We start from the raw sequence: 20,298 nt of genomic DNA on the forward strand, positions 1-20,298 counted from the left end.
GAATTTTCTAATTGTGCAGTCATTCCTCCCCACTCCTCTCTTAATACGAAGGTGTAGGGAGCATTTCTCTAGAACAGCTTTGCCTTATCCTTAGGTGTAGTGAATCATTCATGGCAAATCTGCACTAGGCTTGGCTTGCGTCAACCCTTCCCTGACCTAAAGAGAGTTGTTTTACTCACACACAAACCAGACCTGAATTTCTGGAGAAATGTGTTTGTCTGTTTGTTTGTACCGTGGTCAAAGGAAGAATAGTAGTCAAGAGTCTTTTGGAGTGTAAAACCCCAACCCAGACCAGGTTAGAGGAGGGCAATAGGAGGAGGCAGGAATTAGTGACTCGTGTAACTGCGAAGTCCAAGACTGGGTGCTGAGTGTGTCTGGACACAAGGTTTTAAACACTCTCGTGTCTCCATCTCCTGCTCTACATTGGCCTTATTCTCAGTTATGTTCTCCATTTAGCAGTGCCAAATCTACAAACTTCCTTATAAACATGATCTCAGAGAAAGAAAAGCTCTCTCCAACATGCACATCATATCAGAAAACAGTTGATCCAACTTGGGACATACATATACACTTTTGGTCTAGGGGAATCCGATGCTTTTAAATGGCATTATTTTGCATTCCATGGCCAGGTAGGTAGAGCCCCGTGTAGACATCCCCACCAAATCGCATAAAATTGGGGTTTTTTTGCAGAAGGAAAAAGAGCTAGGCAAGCAAAAGAGAAGTGGTAGCAGTTTGACAGGAATGTGTGAATTGCTATCTCCATTGTTTATGAATGAGCTATCCCAAGAAGTCTCCTGACCCTGGCAAACCTCACTTGGTAGCCTAGCCAGCTTTGAGACTAAAAGTTTAAATCATGTGGGGGTGGTACCTCTCTTATTTACATTTTCTTCTCTCTTCTCACATCCTCCCCTTTAATTTAAGTATAGTTCTTAACTAATACTTTATCCCAAAAGCTGATTTTTCATTTCACATGCACATTGATAATTTAGTGTAGTAAAGAGTGTGGGTTCAACAGTCAGATTGCCTGGGTTTCAATCCTATCTTTGTCATTTGCTCACTTTGAAATCTTAAGCAGTTTACTTTATACCTCTTTCCTCATCTATAAAATGAATATAATTTCTCCCCTACTGGGTTGTCTTGAGGATTAAATTAGATAGTCGGTAGAAAGTGCCTGGCATAGAATCTAGCACACAGTGAAGTACTCAGTAATATCAGATACTGTTGTTGTTGCTATTTCCCTGCAGCTTTGGTTCAGCCTATCTGTTCTTTCTCAGGAATGGGAAAGCTGAGGTAGATTGGGAGACTATCAGAAAGCACTAGATTTTGGTATCTCAGGACAGAGGGTTGAAACCAAATTGAAGGAAGCACTTGGAGCTCTAATTGGAAGACTTAACTATGATAATGATCTTATTTTTACAGTTTGTTAATTAAATGGTATATTCTTATTGACTTCTCATTGAAGAATGACAATGGACAATTAACATCCCTAGGCTTCTTTTCACTCTTTTGGAAATGAGTTTTTTTGGATAAGATGATCCCTTCCATTTTCATCAATGCCTGATCCTTCATTAAGTAAAAATGAATATCAGAAAGTGTTTTGTACTCTGTATATGTGTGTATGTGTGAGAGAGAGAGGGAGAGACAGAGAGAGCGAGAAAGAGAAAGTGAGAGCAAAAGTGAGAGTGTATTTACATTGAGATAAACCAAAAAGATTTACTTGTATATTGGATTTATCAGACATATCTAGTTCTTCTTAAGAGATTATTATATCCCTGTTCACACTCTACTGTCTAGATCATTTCTAAGTGTTTGTTATTCCTATCACAAATCTATTTTGTATTTTTCAAGGAAGCTTTTTAGGCATGATATTTGTTGTGTAATACTTGTTTTGGCTTCAGGAAACTTGGTTGGGGACTTTACTCCACTACTTACTTTGCAACATTACCTTGGGCAAGTTACATTCCCTCTTATATGCCTCATTTCCTCATCTGTCTAATGAGGCTTTTCTTCTACTTAACCTTTAAGTCCTTCCCTAACCATCTGTGATTCTGTAACTATCACAGCATAGGTTGTGGCAGGCGTAGCTGGATTCCAAAGGGAAAACTTAATATAGCAATTACCTTTGAGACATATTTTTTATCTGTTGCCCATTATGTTTGCTGCAGGATTTCGGCTGAATGCTTCCTCTTGGCCCATGTTCCTTTTGAAGACGCTAAATGGAGCAGAGATGGCTCCCATCAGGATTTTCCACAAGGTACAGTGTCCCTCAGCTGTCACCAGCTCCAAATTGCTTAAGGTCAAATGCTTACATTCTTTCAATTACTGAGCCTCTGATGTCTACATTATATATGTGGCCTGAGGATGCCTTCTCAGAAACTAGTTTAGCAGAAGGATTTTTTGAGTACCTTAAAAAGCCATAATTATCCCCAGAGAAATATTAGACTGGTAAATTAGGATTTCTGGGTTTTGGGTCCTAGCTCTGCCAATAGTAAGTTTTGACCTCATCTGTTAAGTGGGATTCTGTCTACCTCATAGGGTTTTAAGAAGTTAAACATTATTTTATTAGTAAAACATATAAAGTGTAGTATAAACCTAAAGGAGCTATTCTTATTATAGATCATGCAGTTCCATAAGGTCCATATTCTAAACAGAGAGAAAGGAAGGAGACTATTTTTTGAGTGCCTACAGTATGTTTGGAGTTTATCTACGCTATCTCATTTAAATACCCACAGTTAACTTTATGAAGCAAAAATTATTATTTTGATTTAGTAGTTAAGGAAACAAATACTTTTGAATAAGGAACTTGTCCAAGGTCGCATGACTAGTAAGTGGTGGAACAGGGATCCAAAACCTGTATTCATTCTTCCTGATTTCTCGTGGAATGAAGCAAGTAGTCTGCTCTTAGTTGATCTTTAATGAGGTTAAAGTTACTATAAAGGGGACTGAATTAGGGTTGCCTATGTTGCCATTTAAGTCTAAACCCTGAGAGTACCCTGGTTCCCAGAATACAGTATATTGGACAACTTAAAACCCTTCCACTGCAGAATACCTAAAAATGATGGGGGGTAAGGGGCCAACAAGTATCTTTTAAAGGCTTTGCTGACCTTACTAGAAAGTAAGATAACTCCAAGGCCAAAACGAGGAAGGAAAACCAGAGTGTTAGGTATACTGAACCTGCAGGTGCCATAAGGGGCTTTGCCAGTCTTACTTTCCAAGGACCTTGTCTTTTAACAACCACAGTAGGATAGAAGTTGAGGCCTTGGGCCCATGCAAGGCAGAAAAATGTACCTGGGACGGCCACATAAAAAATGAGATTGGATCCCTCAAATGTTTACTCCTTAGTGAAAAGACTATTGCATTGATGAGGAAGAGTCTCTGCCTGGGCCGTGGGTAGGGGTAGGAAGTGAGTCTTTCCCCCTGGAAGTCCAGGGTTCAGATATAGTGCCTGTGTTGTTTCAGAACTCCAAAATTGTATGAGATATTTTTGAGTGCCTGGTAGAAACACCAAAACCTCTCTAGAGGGTTTGTTTGTTTTCAACCCAGATGTCATAGAAGTCCCAAAAGTGAAGTACCACTGAAGATGAGTTCAGTTCAGTTCATAATTACAGAGCCCACAAAACTCACAAAGCAAATCCTGCATGATGAGACTTCAGTAGACAACAAACAGTAAGACTATAACCTCAAGCACTTTCAGATAATAGAAATATCAGATAGAGATTATAAATCAAGTATTTGAAAATGAGTAAGGAATGAAAAGAAGGAATTTAAAAACAAGAAAAGTACAAACCTCTATTTTTTTAAAGACAAAGTTGAGAAAACAACAAATTGAATATCTAGAAATGAAACTTAACCATTAAAATTTCAAAATCTTAGGTAGGTGTATAAGCAACTTAGACCTAGATAGAGAAGAAAGAATTGAAAGACACATGTAAGGACTTTCCCCAGAGTGCAGTACAGAGAGATAAAGAGATGGAAAATATATTAAAGAGAAAAGACAAAGAGAATACTATTAGAAGGTCCAATATATGCTGAACATGAACTCTAAAAAGATTAATTAGAAAGAATAGGGGCTTCCCTCATGGCGCAGTGGTTGAGAGTCCACCTGCCAATGCAGGGGACATGGGTTCGTGCCCTGGTCCGGGAAGATCCCACATGCCACGGAGTGGCTAGGCCCATGAGCCATGGCCACTGAGCCTGCGTGTCCAGAGCCTGTGCTCCACAACAGGAGAGGCCACAACAGTGAGAGGCCCACGTACTGCAAAAAAAAAAAAAAAAAAAAAAAAGAAAGAATAAAGAAGAGTCAACATTTGAAAAGATAATGACAGAATTTTCCAGAATGTGTAATAAAGACAAATATATACCTTAAAACATCATGGTATAACTAAAGTCAAAAGAAAAGATCTGAGCAAAGTAATCATACAGAATACAGTCATCCTCTGTGAGGGATGGTTCTGCACCTGTTGGGGACTGGTTCCAGGACCCCCTGAATACGAAAATCCACACATACTCAACTCCCTTACATAAAATGACATAGTACAGTCAGCCCTCCGTATCCACAGCTTCCATGTCCATGCGGACTGAACCTTCAAAAGGATTACAGTTAGGCTGACAGCACATTTCTTTACGGCAGAAGTACAAGCCAAAAGATAATAGAATAATATCTTCAAAGAACTAAGAAAAAATAGTTGTCCACCTAGAATTTTATATCTAATTATACTATTATTTCAGAATGAATGCAAAATCAAGACATTTTCAGCAAACTAATACAAATAGATACTAATATATGTGCTGAAAGAACAATTGAAGAGTATATTTCAGGAAGAAGATAACTGGGGACTTCACTGGTGGCACAGTGGTTAAGAATCCGCCTGCCAATGCAGGGGACATGGGTTCAACCCCTGGTCCGGGAAGATCCCACATGCTGGGGAGCAACTAAGCCTGTGTGCTGCAACTACTGAGCCCACGTGCCACAACTAATGAAGCCCACACACCTAGAGCCCATGCTCCGCAACTAGAGAAGCCACCACAATAAGCCCATGCACCACAACGAAGAGTAGCCCCCACTCGACTCAACTAGGGAAACCCCGTACGCAGCAATGAAGACCCAGCACAGCCATAAATAAATAAACAATTTTTTTTTAAAAAAGATAATTGAACCTGGAAAGTAAGAATGAGACGCAAAAAGTACTGCTGAAGAAAGATTGTTTAACATGTGAGTAAAACTAATCAACCATTGCCTATAACTGTATAAACCAGTTATACTAACAGAAGTGATCAATTGACAGTATAACAATGTGGAACAAAATTATCAAACACCTATTAACTCAGGAGTAGTTTAAATTTTCTGAGGTTCTTGTATTGTTAAAAGATGAGCTTTAGACTTAATTATGTCAACCATACAGTTAAGATCTGAAGGGGATCCACCAAAAGACTAAATATAGAATGGTTAACATATGAATCGGGGACTTCCCTGGTGGCACAATGGTTAAGAATATGCCCGCCAGGGGAGCTTCAAGATGGCGAAAGACTAAGACGTGGAGATCACCTTCCTCCCCACAAATACATCAGAAATACATCTACATGTGGAAAAACGCCTACAGAACACCTACTGAATGCTGGCAGAAGACCTCAGACCTCCCAAAAGGCAAGAAACTCCCCATGTACCTGGGTAGGGCAAAAGAAAAAAGAAGAAACAAAAACAAAAGAATAGCGTCGGGACCTGCACCAGTGGGAGGGAGCTGTGAAGGAGGAAAGGTTTCCACACACTAGAAGCCCCTTCGCAGGTGGAGACTGCAGGTGGTGGAGCGGGGAAGCTTTGGAGCCACAGAGGAGAGCACAGCAACAGGGGTGCAGAGGGCAAAGCGGAGAAGTTCCCACGCAGAGGATCGGTGCCAACCAGCACTCACCAGCCCAAGAGGCTTGTCAGCTTACCTGCCATGACAGGCGGGGACTGGGAGCTGAGGCTCCAGCTTCGGTGGATCCCAGGGAGAGGACTGGGGTTGGCTGCGTGCACACAGCCTGAAGTGTGCCACAGCTAGCCAGTAGGGAGTCCGGGAAAAAGTCTGGAGCTGCCCAAGAGGCAAGAGACTTTTTCTTGCCTCTTTGTTTCCTGGTGTGCGAGGAGAGGGGATTAAGAGAGCTGCTTAAAGGAGCTCCAGAGACGGGTGTGAGCCACGGCTGTCAGCTCAGACACCAGAGACGGGCATGAGACTCTAAGGCTGCTGCTACAGCCACCATGAATCCTGTGAGCAAGCACAGGTCACTATCCACACCTCCCTTCCTGGGAGCCTGTGCAGCCCACCACTGCCAGGGTCCCAGGATCCAGGGACAACTTCCCCGGGAGAACGCATGGCGCGCCTCAGGCTGGTGCAGCATCACGCTGGCCTCTGCCACCGCAGGCTCGCTCAGCACCCCGTGCCCCTCACTCCCCCACCCCCACGCCTGAGTGAGCCAGAGCCCCCGAATCAGCTGCTCCTTTAACCCCGTCCTGTCTGAGCGAAGAACAGACGCCCTCAGGCAACCTACACACACAGGCGGGTCCAAATCCAAAGCTGAACCCCAGGAGCTGTGCGAACAAAGAAGAGAAAGGGAAATCTCTCCCAGCAGCCTCAGGAGCAGCGGATTAAATCTCCACAATCAACTTGATGTACCCTGCATCTGTGGAATACCTGAATAGACAACAACAAATCATCCCAAATTGAGGAGGTGAACTTTGGGAGCAACGATATATATATATTTTTTTCCCTTTTTCTCTTTTTGTGAGTGTGTATGTGTATGCTTCTGTGTGTGATTTTGTCTGTATAGCTTTGCTTTTACCATTTGTCCGACGGTTCTGTCTGTCCATTTTTATTTGTTTGTTTTTAGTATAGTTTTTAGCACTTGTTATCATTGGTGGATTTGTTTTTTGGTTTGGTTGCTCTCTTCTTTCTTTCTTTTTTTTATTACTTTTTTCAAAATTTTTAAAAATTATTTTTTATTTTAATAACTTTATTTTACTTTATTTATTTTATTTTATCTTCTTCTTTCTTTCTTTTCTGCCTTTATTCTGAGCCGTGTGGATGACAGGCTCTTGGTACTCCAGCCAGGCGTCAGGGCTGTGCCTCTGATGTGGGAGAGCCAAGTTCAGGACACTGGTCCACAAGAGACCTCCCAGCTCCACATAATATCAAAGGGCGAAAATCTCCCAGAGATCTCCATCTCAACCCCAAGACCCACCTCCACTCAATGACCAGCAAGATACAGTGCTGGACACCCTATGCCAAACAACTAGCAAGACAGGAACACAGCCCCACCCATTAGCAGAGAGGCTGCCTAAAATCATAAGACCACAGACACCCCAGAACATACCACCAGACGTGGACCTGCCCACCAGAAAGACAACATCCAGCCTCATCCACCAGAACACAGGCACGAGTCCCCTCCATCAGGAAGCCTACACAACCCACTGAACCAACCTTAGCCACTGGGGACAGACACAAAAAACAACGGGAAATATGAACCTGCAGCCTGCAATAAGGATACCCCAAACATAGGAAGTTAAGCAAAATGAGAAGACAGAGAAACACACAACAGATGGAGCAAGGCAAAAACCCACCAGACCTAACAAATGAAGAGGAAATACGTAGTCTACCTGAAAAAGAATTTTCTGTTCTGAAAAAGAATTCAGAATAATGATAGTAAAGATGATCCAAAATCTTGGAAATAGAATGGAGAAAATACAAGAAACATTTAACAAGGACCTGGAAGCACTAAAGAGCAAACAAACAATGATGAACAACACAATAAATGGAATAAAAAATTTTGTAGAAGGGATCAATAGCAGAATAACTGAGGCAGAAGAACAGATAAGTCACCTGAAGATAAAATAGTGGAAATAACTACTGCAGAGCAGAATAAAGAAAAAGAAAGAAAAGAATTGAGGACAGTCTCAGACACCTCCGAGACAACATTAAACGTACCAACATTCGAATCATAGGGGTCCCAGAAGAAAAAGAGAAAGAGAAAGGGACTGAGAAAATATTGGAAGACATTATAGTTGAAAACTTCCCTAATATGGGAAAGGAAATAGTTAATCAAGTCCAGGAAAAACAGAGAGTCCCATACAGGATAAATCCAAGGAGAAACACGCCAAGACACATATTAATCAAATTGGCAAAAATTAAGTACAAAGAAAACTATTAAAAGCAGCAAGGGAAAAACAACAAATAACATATGAGGGAATTCCCATAAGGTTAACAGCTGATCTTTCAGGAGAACCTCTGCAGGCCAGAAGGGAATGGAAGGACATATTTAAAGTGATGAAGGGGAAAAACCTACAACCAAGATTACTCTACTGAGCAAGGATCTCATTCACATTTGACAGAGAAATTAAAACCTTTACAGACAAGCAAAAGCTAAGAGAATTCAGTACTACCAAACCAGCTTTACAGCAAATGCTAAAGGAACTTCTCTAGGCAGGAAACACAAGAGAAGGAAAACACCTACAATAACAAACCCAAAACAATTAAGAAAATGGTAATAGGAACATACATAACAATAATTAGCTTAAATGTAAATGGATTAAATGCTCCAACCAAAAGACATAGACTGGCTGAATGGATACAAAAACAACACCCATATAGATGCTGTCTACAAGAGACCCACTTCAGACCTAGGGACACATACAGGCTGAAAATGAGGGGATGGAAAAAGATATTCCATGCAAATGGAAAGCAAAATGAAGCTGGAGTAGCGATTCTCATATCAGACAAAATAAACTTTAAAACAAAGACTATTACAAGAGAAAGAGAAGGACACTATATAATGATCAAGGGTTCAATCCAAGAAGAAGATATAACAAATATTTATGCACCCAACATAGGAGCACCTCAATATATAAGGCAAATACTAACAGCCATTAAAGGGGAAATTGACAGTAACACAATCATAGTAGGGGACTTTAACACCCCACTTTCACCAATGGACAGATCATCCAAAATGAAAATAAATAAGGAAACACAAGGTTTAAATGATACATTACACAAGATGGACTTAATTGATATTTATAGGACATTCCATCCCAAAACAACAGAATACACATTTTTCTCAAGTGCTCATGGAACATTCTCCAGGATAGATCATATTTTGGATCACAAATCTAGCCTTGGTAAATTTAAGAAAATTGAAATCATATCAAGGATCTTTACCGACCACAACGCTATGAGACTAGATATCAATTACAGGAAAAGATCTGTAAAAAATACAAACACATGGAGGCTAAACAATACACTACTTAATAACAAAGTGATCACTGAAGAAATCAAAGAGGAAATCAAAAAGTACTTAGAAACAAATGACAATGGAGACACGATGACCCAAAACCTATGGGATACAACAAAAGCAGTTCTAAGAAGGAAGTTTATAGCAATACAATCCTACCTTAAGAAACAGGAAACATCTCAAATAAACAACCTAACTTTACACCTAAAGTAATTGGAGAAAAAAGAACAAAAAAACCCCAAATTTAACAGAAGGAGAGAAATCATAAAGATCAGATCAGAAGTAAATGAAAAAGAAATAAAGGAAACAATAGCAAAGATCAATAAAACTAAAAGCTGGTTCTTTGAGAAGATAAACAAAATTGATAAACCATTAGCCAGACTCATCAAGAAAAAAAGGGAGAAGACTCAAATCATTAGAAGTAGAAATGAAAATGGAGACATAACAATGGACACTGGAGAAATACAAAAGATTATTAGAGATTACTACAAGCAACTGTATGCCAATAAAATGGACAACCTGGAAGAAATGGACAAATTCTTAGAAATGCACAAGCTGCCGAGACTGAACCAGGAAGAAATAGAAAATATGAACAGACCAATCACAAGCACTGAAATTGAAACTGTGATTAAAAATCTTCCAACAAACAAAAGCCTAGGACCAGATGGCTTCACAGGCGAATTCTATCAAACATTTAAAGAAGAGCTAACACCCATCCTTTTCAAACGCTTCAAAAAGATAGCAGAGGGAGGAACACTCCCAAACTCATTCTATGAGGCCACCATCAGCCTGATACCAAAACCAGACAAAGCTGTAACAAAAAAAGAAAACTACAGGCCAATATCACTGATGAACATAGATGCAGAAATCTTCAACAAAATACTAGCAAACAGAATCCAACAGCACATTAAAAGGATCATACACCATGATCAAGTGGGGTTTATCCCAGGAATGCAAGGATTCTTCAGTATACGCAAATCAATCAACGTGATACACCATATCAACAAACTGAAGGAGAAAAACCATATGATCATCTCAATAGATGCAGAGAAAGCTTTTGACAAAATTCAACACCCATTTATGATAAAAAACCCTGCAGAAAGTAGGCATGGAGGGAAATTTCCTCAACATAATAAAGACCATGTATGACAAACCCACAGCCAGCTTTGTTCTAAATGGTGAAAAACTGAAACCATTTCCACCAAGGTCAGGAACAAGACAAGGTTGCCCACTCTCAACACCCTTATTCAACATAGTTTTGAAAGTTCTAGCCACAGCAATCAGACAAGTAAAACAAATAAAAGGAATCCAGATCGTAAAAGAAGTAAAGTTGTCACTGTTTGCATATGACATGATACTATACATAGAGAATCCTAAAGATGCTACCAGAAAACTACTAGAGCTAATCAATGAATTTGGTAAAGTAGCAGGATACAAAATTAATGCACAGAAATCTCTGGCATTCTTATACACTAATGATGAAAAATCTGAGAGTGAAATTAAGAAAACACTCCCATTTACCACTGCAACAAAAAGAATAAAATGTCTAGGAATAAACCTACCTAAGGAGACAAAAGACCTGTATGCAGAAAATTATAAGACACTGATGAAAGAATTAAAGAGGATACAAATGGATGGAGAGATATACCATGTTCTTGGATTGGAAGAATCAACATTGTGAAAATGACTCTACTACCCAAAGCAATCTACAGATTCAATGAAATCCCTATCAAACTACCACTGGCATTTTTTACAGAACTAGAACAAAAAATTTCACAATTTGTATGGAAATACAAAAGACTCCGAATATCCAAAGCAGTCTTGAGAATGAAAAATGGAGCTGGAGAAATCTGGCTCCCTGACTTCAGATTATACTATAAAGTTACAGTAATCAAGACAGTATGGTATTGGCACAAAAACAGAAATATAGATCAATGGAACAGCATAGAAAGCCCAGAGATAAACCCATACACATATGGTCACCTTATCTTTGATAAAGGAGGCAAGGATATACAGTGGAGAAAAGACAGCCTCTTCAATAAGTGGTGCTGGGAAAACTGGACAGCTACCTTTAAAAGTATGAACTTAGAACACTCCCTAACACCATACACAAAAATAAACTCAAAATGAATTAAAGACCTACATGTAAGGCCACTCTCAAGCCCTTAGAGGACAACATACGCAGAACACTCTATGACATAAATCACAGCAAGATCCTTTTTGACCCACCTCCTAGAGAAATGGAAATAAAAACAAAAATAAACAAATGGGACCTAATGAAACTTCAAAGCTTTTGCACAGCAAAGTGTACCATAAACAAGACCAAAAGACAACACTCAGAATGGGAGAAAATATTTGCAAATGAAACAACTGACAAAGGATTAATCTCCGAAATTTATAAGCAACTCATGCAGCTCAATAACAAAAAAACAAACAACCCAATCCAAAAATGGGCAGAAGAACTATATAGACATTTCTCCAAAGAAGATATACAGATTGCCAACAAACACATGAAAGAATGCTCAGTATCCTTAATCATTAGACAAATGCAAATCAAAACTACAATGAGATAATCATCTCACACCAGTCAAAATGGCCATCATCAAAAACTCTAGAAACAATAATGCTGGGGAGGGTGTGGAGAAAAGGGAACACTCTTGCACTGCTGGTGGGAATGTAAATTGATACAGCCACTATGGAGAACAGTATGGAAGTTCCTTAAAAAAGTACAAATAGAACTACCATACGACCCCGCAATCCCACTACTGGGCATATACCCTGAGAAAACCATAATTCAAAAAGAGTCATGTACCAAAATGTTCATTGCAGCTCTATTTGCAATAGCCAGGACATGGAAGCAACCTAAGTGTCCATCAACAGATAAATGGATAAAGAAGATGTGGCACATACTCAGCCATAAAAAGAAATGAAACTGAGTTATTTGTAATGAGGTGGATAGACCTGGAGTCTGTCATACAGAGTGAAGTAAGTCAGAAGGAGAAAAACAAATACCGTATGCTAACAGATATATATGGTATCTAAGAAAAAAAAAGTCATGAAAAGACTAGGGGTAGGACGGGAATAAAACACAGACCTACTAGAGCATGGACTTCAGTATATGGGGCGGGGGAAGGGTAAGCTGTGATGAAGTGAGACAGTGGCATGGACATATATACACTACTAAATGTAAAATAGATAGCTAGTGGGAAGCAGCTGCATAGCACAGGGAGATCAGCTCGTGTGACCACCTAGAGGGGTGAGATAGGGAAGGTGGGTGGGAGGGAGATGCAAGAGGGAAGAGATATGGGAATATATGTATATGTATAACTGATTCACTTCGATGTAAAGCAGAAAGTAACACACCATTATTATATTCCAATAAAGTTATACTCCAATAAAGGTGTTAAAAAAAACAATTAAGAAACAATTAAGAAAATGGTCATAGGAACATACATATTGATAATTATCTTACACCTGAATGGATTAAATGCTCCAACCAAAAGACACAGGCTCGCTGAATGGATACATAAACAAGGCCCATATATATGCTGTCTACAAGAGACCCACTTCAGACTTTCAAACTGAAAGTGAGGGGATGGTAAAAGATATTCCATGCAAATGGAAATCAAAAGAAAGCTGGAGTAACAATACTCATATCAAATAAAATAGACTTTAAAATAAAATATGTTACAAGAAAAAAGGAAGGACACTACATAATGATCAAGGGATCAATCCAAGAAGAAGATATAACAATTGTAAATATATATGCACCCAACATAGGAGCACCTCAATACATAAGGCAACGGCTAACAGCTATAAAAGAGGAAATCGACAGTAACACAATAATAGTGGGAGACTTTAACACCTCACTTACACCAGTAGACAGATCATCCAAAGTGAAAATAAATAAGGAAACAGAAGCTTTAAATGACATAACAGACCAAATAGATTTAATTGATATTTATAGGACATTTCCATCCAAAAACAGCAGATTACACTTTCTTCTCAAGTGCACATGGAACATTCTCCGGGATAGATCACATCTTTGGTCACAAATCAAGCCTCAGTAAATTTGAGAAGATTGAAATCATATCAAGCATCTTTTCTGACCACAACGCTATGAGATTAGAAATGAATTACAGGACAAAAAATTAAAAACACAAACTTATGAAGGCTAAACACTACATTACTAAATAACCAAGAGATCACTGAAGAAATCAAAGAGGAAATCAAAAAATACCTGGACACAAATGACAATGAAAACATGATGATCCAAATCCTATGGGATGCAGCAAAAACACTTCTAAGAGGGAATTTTATAGCTATACAAGCCTACCTCAAGAAACAAGAAAAATCTCAAATAAACAATTTAACCTTACACCTAAAGGAATGAGAGAAAGAAGAACGAACAAAAGGCAAAGTTAGCAGAAGGAAGGAAATCATAAAGATCAGAGCAGAAATAGAAACAAAGAAAACAATGGCAAAGATCAACAAAACTGAAAGCTGGTTCTTTGAGAAGAAAAACAAAATTGATAAACCATTAGCCAGACTCATCAAGAAAAAGAGGGAGAGGATTCAAATCAGTAAAATTAGAAATGAAAAAGGAGACATTACAACAGACACCACAGAAATACAAAGCATCCTAAGAGACTACTGCAACTAACTCTATGCCAATAAAATGGACAACCTGGAAGAAATGGACAAATTCTTAGAAATGCACAACCTGCCGAGACTGAACCAGGAAGAAATAGAAAATAAGAACAGACCAGTCACAAGTAATGAATTTGAAACTGTGATTAAAAATCTTCCAACAAACAAAAGTCCAGGACCAGATGGCTTCACAGATGAATTCTATCACACATTTAGAGAAGAGCTAACACCCATCCTTCTCAAACTCTTTCAAAACATTGCAGTGGAAGGAACACTCACCAACTCATTCTATGAGGCCACCGTCACCCTGATACCAAAACCAGACAAAGTTACTACCAAAAAAAATTACAGACCAATATCACTGATGAATATAGATGCAAAAATCCTCAACAAAATACTACCAAACAGAATCCAACAACACATTAAAAGGATCATATATCATGATCAAGTGGGATTTATCCCAGGGAAGCAAGGATTCTCCAGTATATGCAAATCAATCAATGTGATACACCATATTAACAAATTGAAGAATAAAAACCATATGATCATCTCAGTAGTTCCAGAAAAAGCTTTTGACAAAATTCAACACCCATTTATGATAAAAACCCTCCAGAAGGTATGCATAGAGGGAACTTACCTCAACATAATAAAGGTCATATACAACGAACCCATAGCGAACATCATTCTCAATGGTGAAAAACTGAAAGCATTTCCTTTAAGATCAGGAACAAGACAAGGATGTCCACTCTCGCCACTGTTATTCAACATACTTTTGGAAGTCCTAGCCATGGCAATCAGAGAAGAAAAAGAAATAAAAGGAATACAAATTGGAAAAAAAGAAGTAAAACTGTCACTGTTTGTAGAGGACATGATACTATACATAGAGAATCCTAAAGATGCTAACAGAAAACTACTAGAGCTAATCAATGAATTTGGTAAAGTTGCAGGATACAAAATTAATGCACAGAAATCTCTGGCATTCCTATACACTAATGATGAAAAATCTAAAAGAGAAATTAAGAAAACACACTCATTTACCATTGCAACAAAAAGAATAAAATACCTAGGAATAAACCTACGTAAGGAGAGAAAAGACCTGTATGCAGAAAACTATAAGACACTGATGAAAGGAATTAAAGATGATAACAACAGATGGAGAGATATACCATATCTTGGATTGGAAGAATCAATATTGTGGAAATGACTATACTACCCAAAGCAATCTACAGATTCAGTGCAATCCCTATCAAATTACCAATGTCACTTTTTATGGAACTAGAACAAAAAATGTTAAAATTTGTGTGAGACACAAAAGACCCTGAATAGCCAAAGCACTCTTGAGGGAAAAAAACGGAGCTGGAGGAATCAAACTCCCTGACTTCAGACTATACTAGAAAGCTACAGTAATCAAGACAATATGGTACTGGCACAAAAACAGAAACATACATCAATGGAACAGGATAGAAAGCCCAGAGATAAACCCACGCACCTATGGTCAACTAATCTATGACAAAGGAGGCAAGGATATACAATGGAGAAAAGACAGTCTCTTCAATAAGTGGTGCTGGGAAAACTGGACAGCTACATGTAAAAGAATGAAATTAGAACATCCCTAGCACCATACACAAAAATAAACTCAAAATGAATTACAGACCTAATGTAAGACTGGACACTATAAAACTCTTAGAGGAAAACATAGGAAGAACATTCTTTGATGTAAATCACAGCAACAGCTTTTTTGATCCATCTCCTAGAGTAATGGAAATAAAACCAAAAATTTAAAAATAAAACCTAATGAAACTTCAAAGCTTTTGCACAGCAAAAGAAACCATAAACAAGACGAAAAGCCAACCCTCAGAATGGGGGGAAATATTTGCAAAGGAATCAGCGGACAAAGGATTAATCTCCAAAATATATAAACAGCTCATGTAGCTCAATATTAAAAAAAAAAAAAAAAAAAAAAAACAATTCAAAAATGGACAGAAGTCCTAAATAGACGTTTCTCCAAAGAAGATATACAGGTGGCCAAAAAGCACATGAAAAGGTGCTCCATCCACATCACTAATTATTAGAGAAATGCAAATCAAAATGACACTGAGGTATCACCTCACACCAGTTAGAATGGGCATCATCAGAAAATCTACGAACAACAAATGCTGGAAAGGGTGTAGAGAAAAGAGAACCCTCTTACACTGTTGGTGGGAATGTAAACTGATACAGCCACTATGGAGAACAGTATGGAGGTTCCTTAAAAAACTAAAAATAGAACTACTATATGACCCAGCAATCCCACTACTGGGCATATACCCTGAGAAAACCATAATTCAAAAAGAGTCATGTACCAAAATGTTTATTGCAGCTCTATTTACGATAGCCAGGACATGGAAGCAACCTAAGTGTCCATCAACAAATGAATGGATAAGGAAGATGTGGCACATATATACAATGGAATATTACTCAGCCATAAAAAGAAATGAAACTGAGTTATTTGTAATGAGGTGGATAGACCTGGAATCTGTCATACAGAGTGAAGTAAGTCAGAAGGATAAAAACAAATACCGTATGCTAACACATATATATGGAATCTAAAAAAAAAAAAAAAAAAGTCATGAAGAGATTAGTGGTAGGATGGGAATAAAACACAGACCTACTAGAGCATGGACTTGAGGATATGGGGAGGGGGAAGGGTAAGCTGTGACGATGTGAGAGAGTGGCAGGGACATATACACACTACCTAATGTTAATTAGATAGCTAGTGGGAAGCTACAGCATAGCACAGGGAGTGCACCTCTGTACTTAGTGACCACCTAGAGGGGTGGGATAGGGAGGGTGGGAGGGAGGGTGACAAAAGAGGGAAGAGTTATGGGAACATATGTATATGTATAACTGATTCACTTTGTTGTAAAAGAGAAACTAACACACTATTGTAAAACAGTTATACTCAAATAAAGATGTTAAAAAAAAAAAAAAAACTAAAAATAGAATTACCATATGAACCAGCAATCCCACTACTGGGCATATACCCAGAGAAAACCATAATTCAAAAAGACACATGCAACCCAGTGTTCATTGCTGCACTATTTACAATAGCCAGGTCATGGAAGCAACCTAAATGCCCATCTACAGATGCATGGATAAAGAAGATGTGGTACATATATACAATGGAATATTACTCAACCATAAAAAGGAACGAAATTGGGTCCTTTGTTGAGGCGTGGATGATCTAGAGACTGTCATACAGAATGAAGTAAGTCAGAAAGAGAAAAACAAATATCGTATATTAACGCATATATGTGGAACCTAGAAAAATGGTACAGATGAACCAGTTTGCAGGGCAGAAATTGAGACACAGATGTTGATAACAAACGTATGGACACCAGGCAGGGAATGGGGCAGGGTGGTGAGGGTGGTGGTATGATGAATTGGGTGATTGGAATTGACATGTATACACTGATGTGTATAAAATTGATGACTAATAAGAACCTGCTGTATAAAAAAGTAAATAAAATAAGCTTTAACTTAAAAATAATAATAATAAAGAAACAGAAGCTTTAAATGATACATTTAACAACTTGGACTTAATTGATGTTTGTAGGACATTCCATCCAAAAACAACAGAATACACATTCTTCTCAAGTGCTCATGGAACATTCTCCAGGATAGATCATATCTTGGGTAACAAATCAAGCATTGGTAAATTTAAGAAAATTGAAATCGTATCAAGTATCTTTTCTGACTACAGTGCTATGAGACTAGATATCAAATACAAGAAAAAAATCTGTAAAAAATATAAACACATGGAGGCTAAACAATACACTGCTTAATAACCAAAGATCACTGAAGAAATCAAAGAGGAAATCAAAAAATACCTAGAAACAAGTGACAATGAAAACATGTCAACCCAAAACCTATGGGTTGCAGCAAAAGCAGTTCTAGGAGGGAAGTTTATAGCAATAAAATCCTACCTTAAGAAACAAACATCTCAAATAAACAACCTAACCTTAAACCTAAAGCAATTAAAGAAATAAAAACAACAAAACCCCAGAGTTAGCAGAAGGAAAGAAATCATAAAGATCAGATCAGAAATTAATGAAAAAGAAATGAAGGAAACAGTAGCAAAGGTCAATAAAACTAAAAGCTGGTTCTTTGAGAAGATAAACAAAATTGATAAACCAATAGCCAGACTCATCAAGAAAAAGAGGGAGAGGACTCAAATCAATGAAATTAGAAATGGAAAAGGAGAAATTACAACAGACACTACAGAAATAAAAAGCATTCTAAGAGACTACTACAAGCAACTCTATGCCAATAAAATGGACAACCTGGAAGTAATGGACAAATTCTTAGAAATGCACAACCTTACAAGACTGAACCAGGAAGAAATAGAAAATAAGAACAGACCAATCACAAGCACTGAAATTGAAACTGATTAAAAATCTTCCAAGAAACAAAAGCCCAGGACCAGGTGGCTTCACAGGCGAATTCTATCAAACATTTAGAGAAAAGCTAACACCTATGCTTCTCAAACTCTTCCAAAATATAGCAGAGGGAGGAACACTCCCAAACTCATTCTATGAGGCAACAGTCACACTGATACCAAAACCAGACAAAGATGTCACAAAGAAAGAAAAATACAGTCCAGTATCACTGATGAACATAGATGCAAAAATCCTCAACAAAATACTAGCAAACAGAATCCAACAGCACATTAAAAGGATCATACACCATGACCAAGTGGGGTTTATCCCAGGAATGCAAGGATTCTTCAATATACGCAAATCAATCAACGTGATACACCATATTAACAAATTGAAGGAGAAAAACCATATGATTGTCTCAATAGATGCAGAGAAAGCTTTCGACAAAATTCAACACCATTTATTATAAAAACCTTCCAGAAAGTAGGCATAGAGGGAACTTACCTCAACATAATAAAGGCCATATATGACAAACCTACAGCCAACATCGTCCTCAATGGTGAAAAACTGAAACCATTTCCACCAAGGTCAGGAACAAGACAAGGTTGCCCACTCTTACTGCTATTATTCAATATAGTTTTGGAAGTTTTAGCCACAGCTGTCAGAGAAGTAAAAGAAATAAAAGGAATCCAAATAGGAAAAGAAGTAAAACTGTTACTGTTTGCAGATGACATGATACTATACATGGAGAATCCTAAAGATGCTACCAGAAAATGACGAGTGCTAATCAATGAATTTGGTAAAGTAGCAGGATACAAAATTAATGCACAAAAATCTCTTGCATTCCTATACACTAATAATGAAAAATCTGAGAATGAAATTAAGAAAACACTCCCATTTACCATTGCAACAAAAAGAATAAAATATCTAGGAATAAACCTACCTAAGGAGACAAAAGATCTGTTTGCAGAAAATTATAAGACACTGATGAAAGACATTAAACATGATACAAACAGATGGAGAGATATGCCATGTTCTTGAATTGGAAGAATCAACATTGTGAAAATGACTATATTACCCAAAGCAATCTACAGATTCAATGCAATCCCTATCAAGCTACCACTGGCATTTTTCATAGAACTAGAACAAAAAATTTCACAATTTGTATGGAAACACAAAAGACCCTGAATAGCGAAAGCAATCTTGAGAATGAAAAACGGAGCTGGAGGAATCAGGCTCCCTGACTTCAGACTATACTACAAAGCTACAGTAATCAAGACAGTACGATACTGGCACAAAAATATATATCAAGAAATATAGATCAAGAGAACAGGGTAGAAAGCCCAGAGATAAACCCACGCACATATGGTCACCTTATCTTTGATAAAGGAGGCAAGAATATACAATGGAGAAAAGACAGCCTCTTCAATAAGTGGTGCTGGAAAAACTGGACAGCTACATGTAAAAGATTGAAATTAGAGCACTCCCTAAAGCCATACACAAAAATAAACTCAAAATGGATTAAAGACCTAAATGTAAGGCCAGACACTATCAAACTCTTAGAGGAAAACATAGGCAGAACACTCTATGATATAAATCACAGCAAGATCCTTTTTGACCCACCTCCTAGAGAAATGGAAATAAAAACAAAAATAAACAAATGGGACCTAATGAAACTTCAAAGCTTTTGCACAGCAAAGGATACCATAAACAAGATGAAAAGACAACCCTTAGAATGGGAGGAAATATTAGCAAATGAAGCAACTGACAAAGGATTAGTCTCCAAAATTTACAAGCAGCTCATGCAGCTCAATATCAAAAAAACAAACAACCCAATCCAGAAATGGGCAGAAGACCTAAGTAGACATCTCTCCAAAGAAGATATACAGATTGCCAACAAACACATGAAAGAATGCTCAAAATCATTAATCATTAGAAAAATGCAAATCAAAAGTACAATGAGATATCTTAC

General features: G+C 38.0%; 1 protein-coding gene across 37 annotated transcripts in view; it reads left to right on the plus strand.

Annotated features, from left to right (window-relative positions):
• Positions 1-20,298, plus strand: part of SCMH1 (Scm polycomb group protein homolog 1) — a 199,497-nt gene that overhangs the window by 90,566 nt on the left and 88,633 nt on the right. For all 37 annotated transcript variants that reach the window (XM_067010154.1, XM_067010169.1, XM_059042545.2 and 34 more), the window contains one exon: positions 2,166-2,254. In XM_067010154.1, the coding sequence (XP_066866255.1) occupies positions 2,166-2,254 (89 nt within the window). The remainder of the gene's footprint in view (positions 1-2,165; positions 2,255-20,298) is intronic.

Source organism: Kogia breviceps, chromosome 1, assembly GCF_026419965.1.
Source record: "Kogia breviceps isolate mKogBre1 chromosome 1, mKogBre1 haplotype 1, whole genome shotgun sequence".
NCBI lineage: Eukaryota > Metazoa > Chordata > Mammalia > Artiodactyla > Physeteridae > Kogia > Kogia breviceps.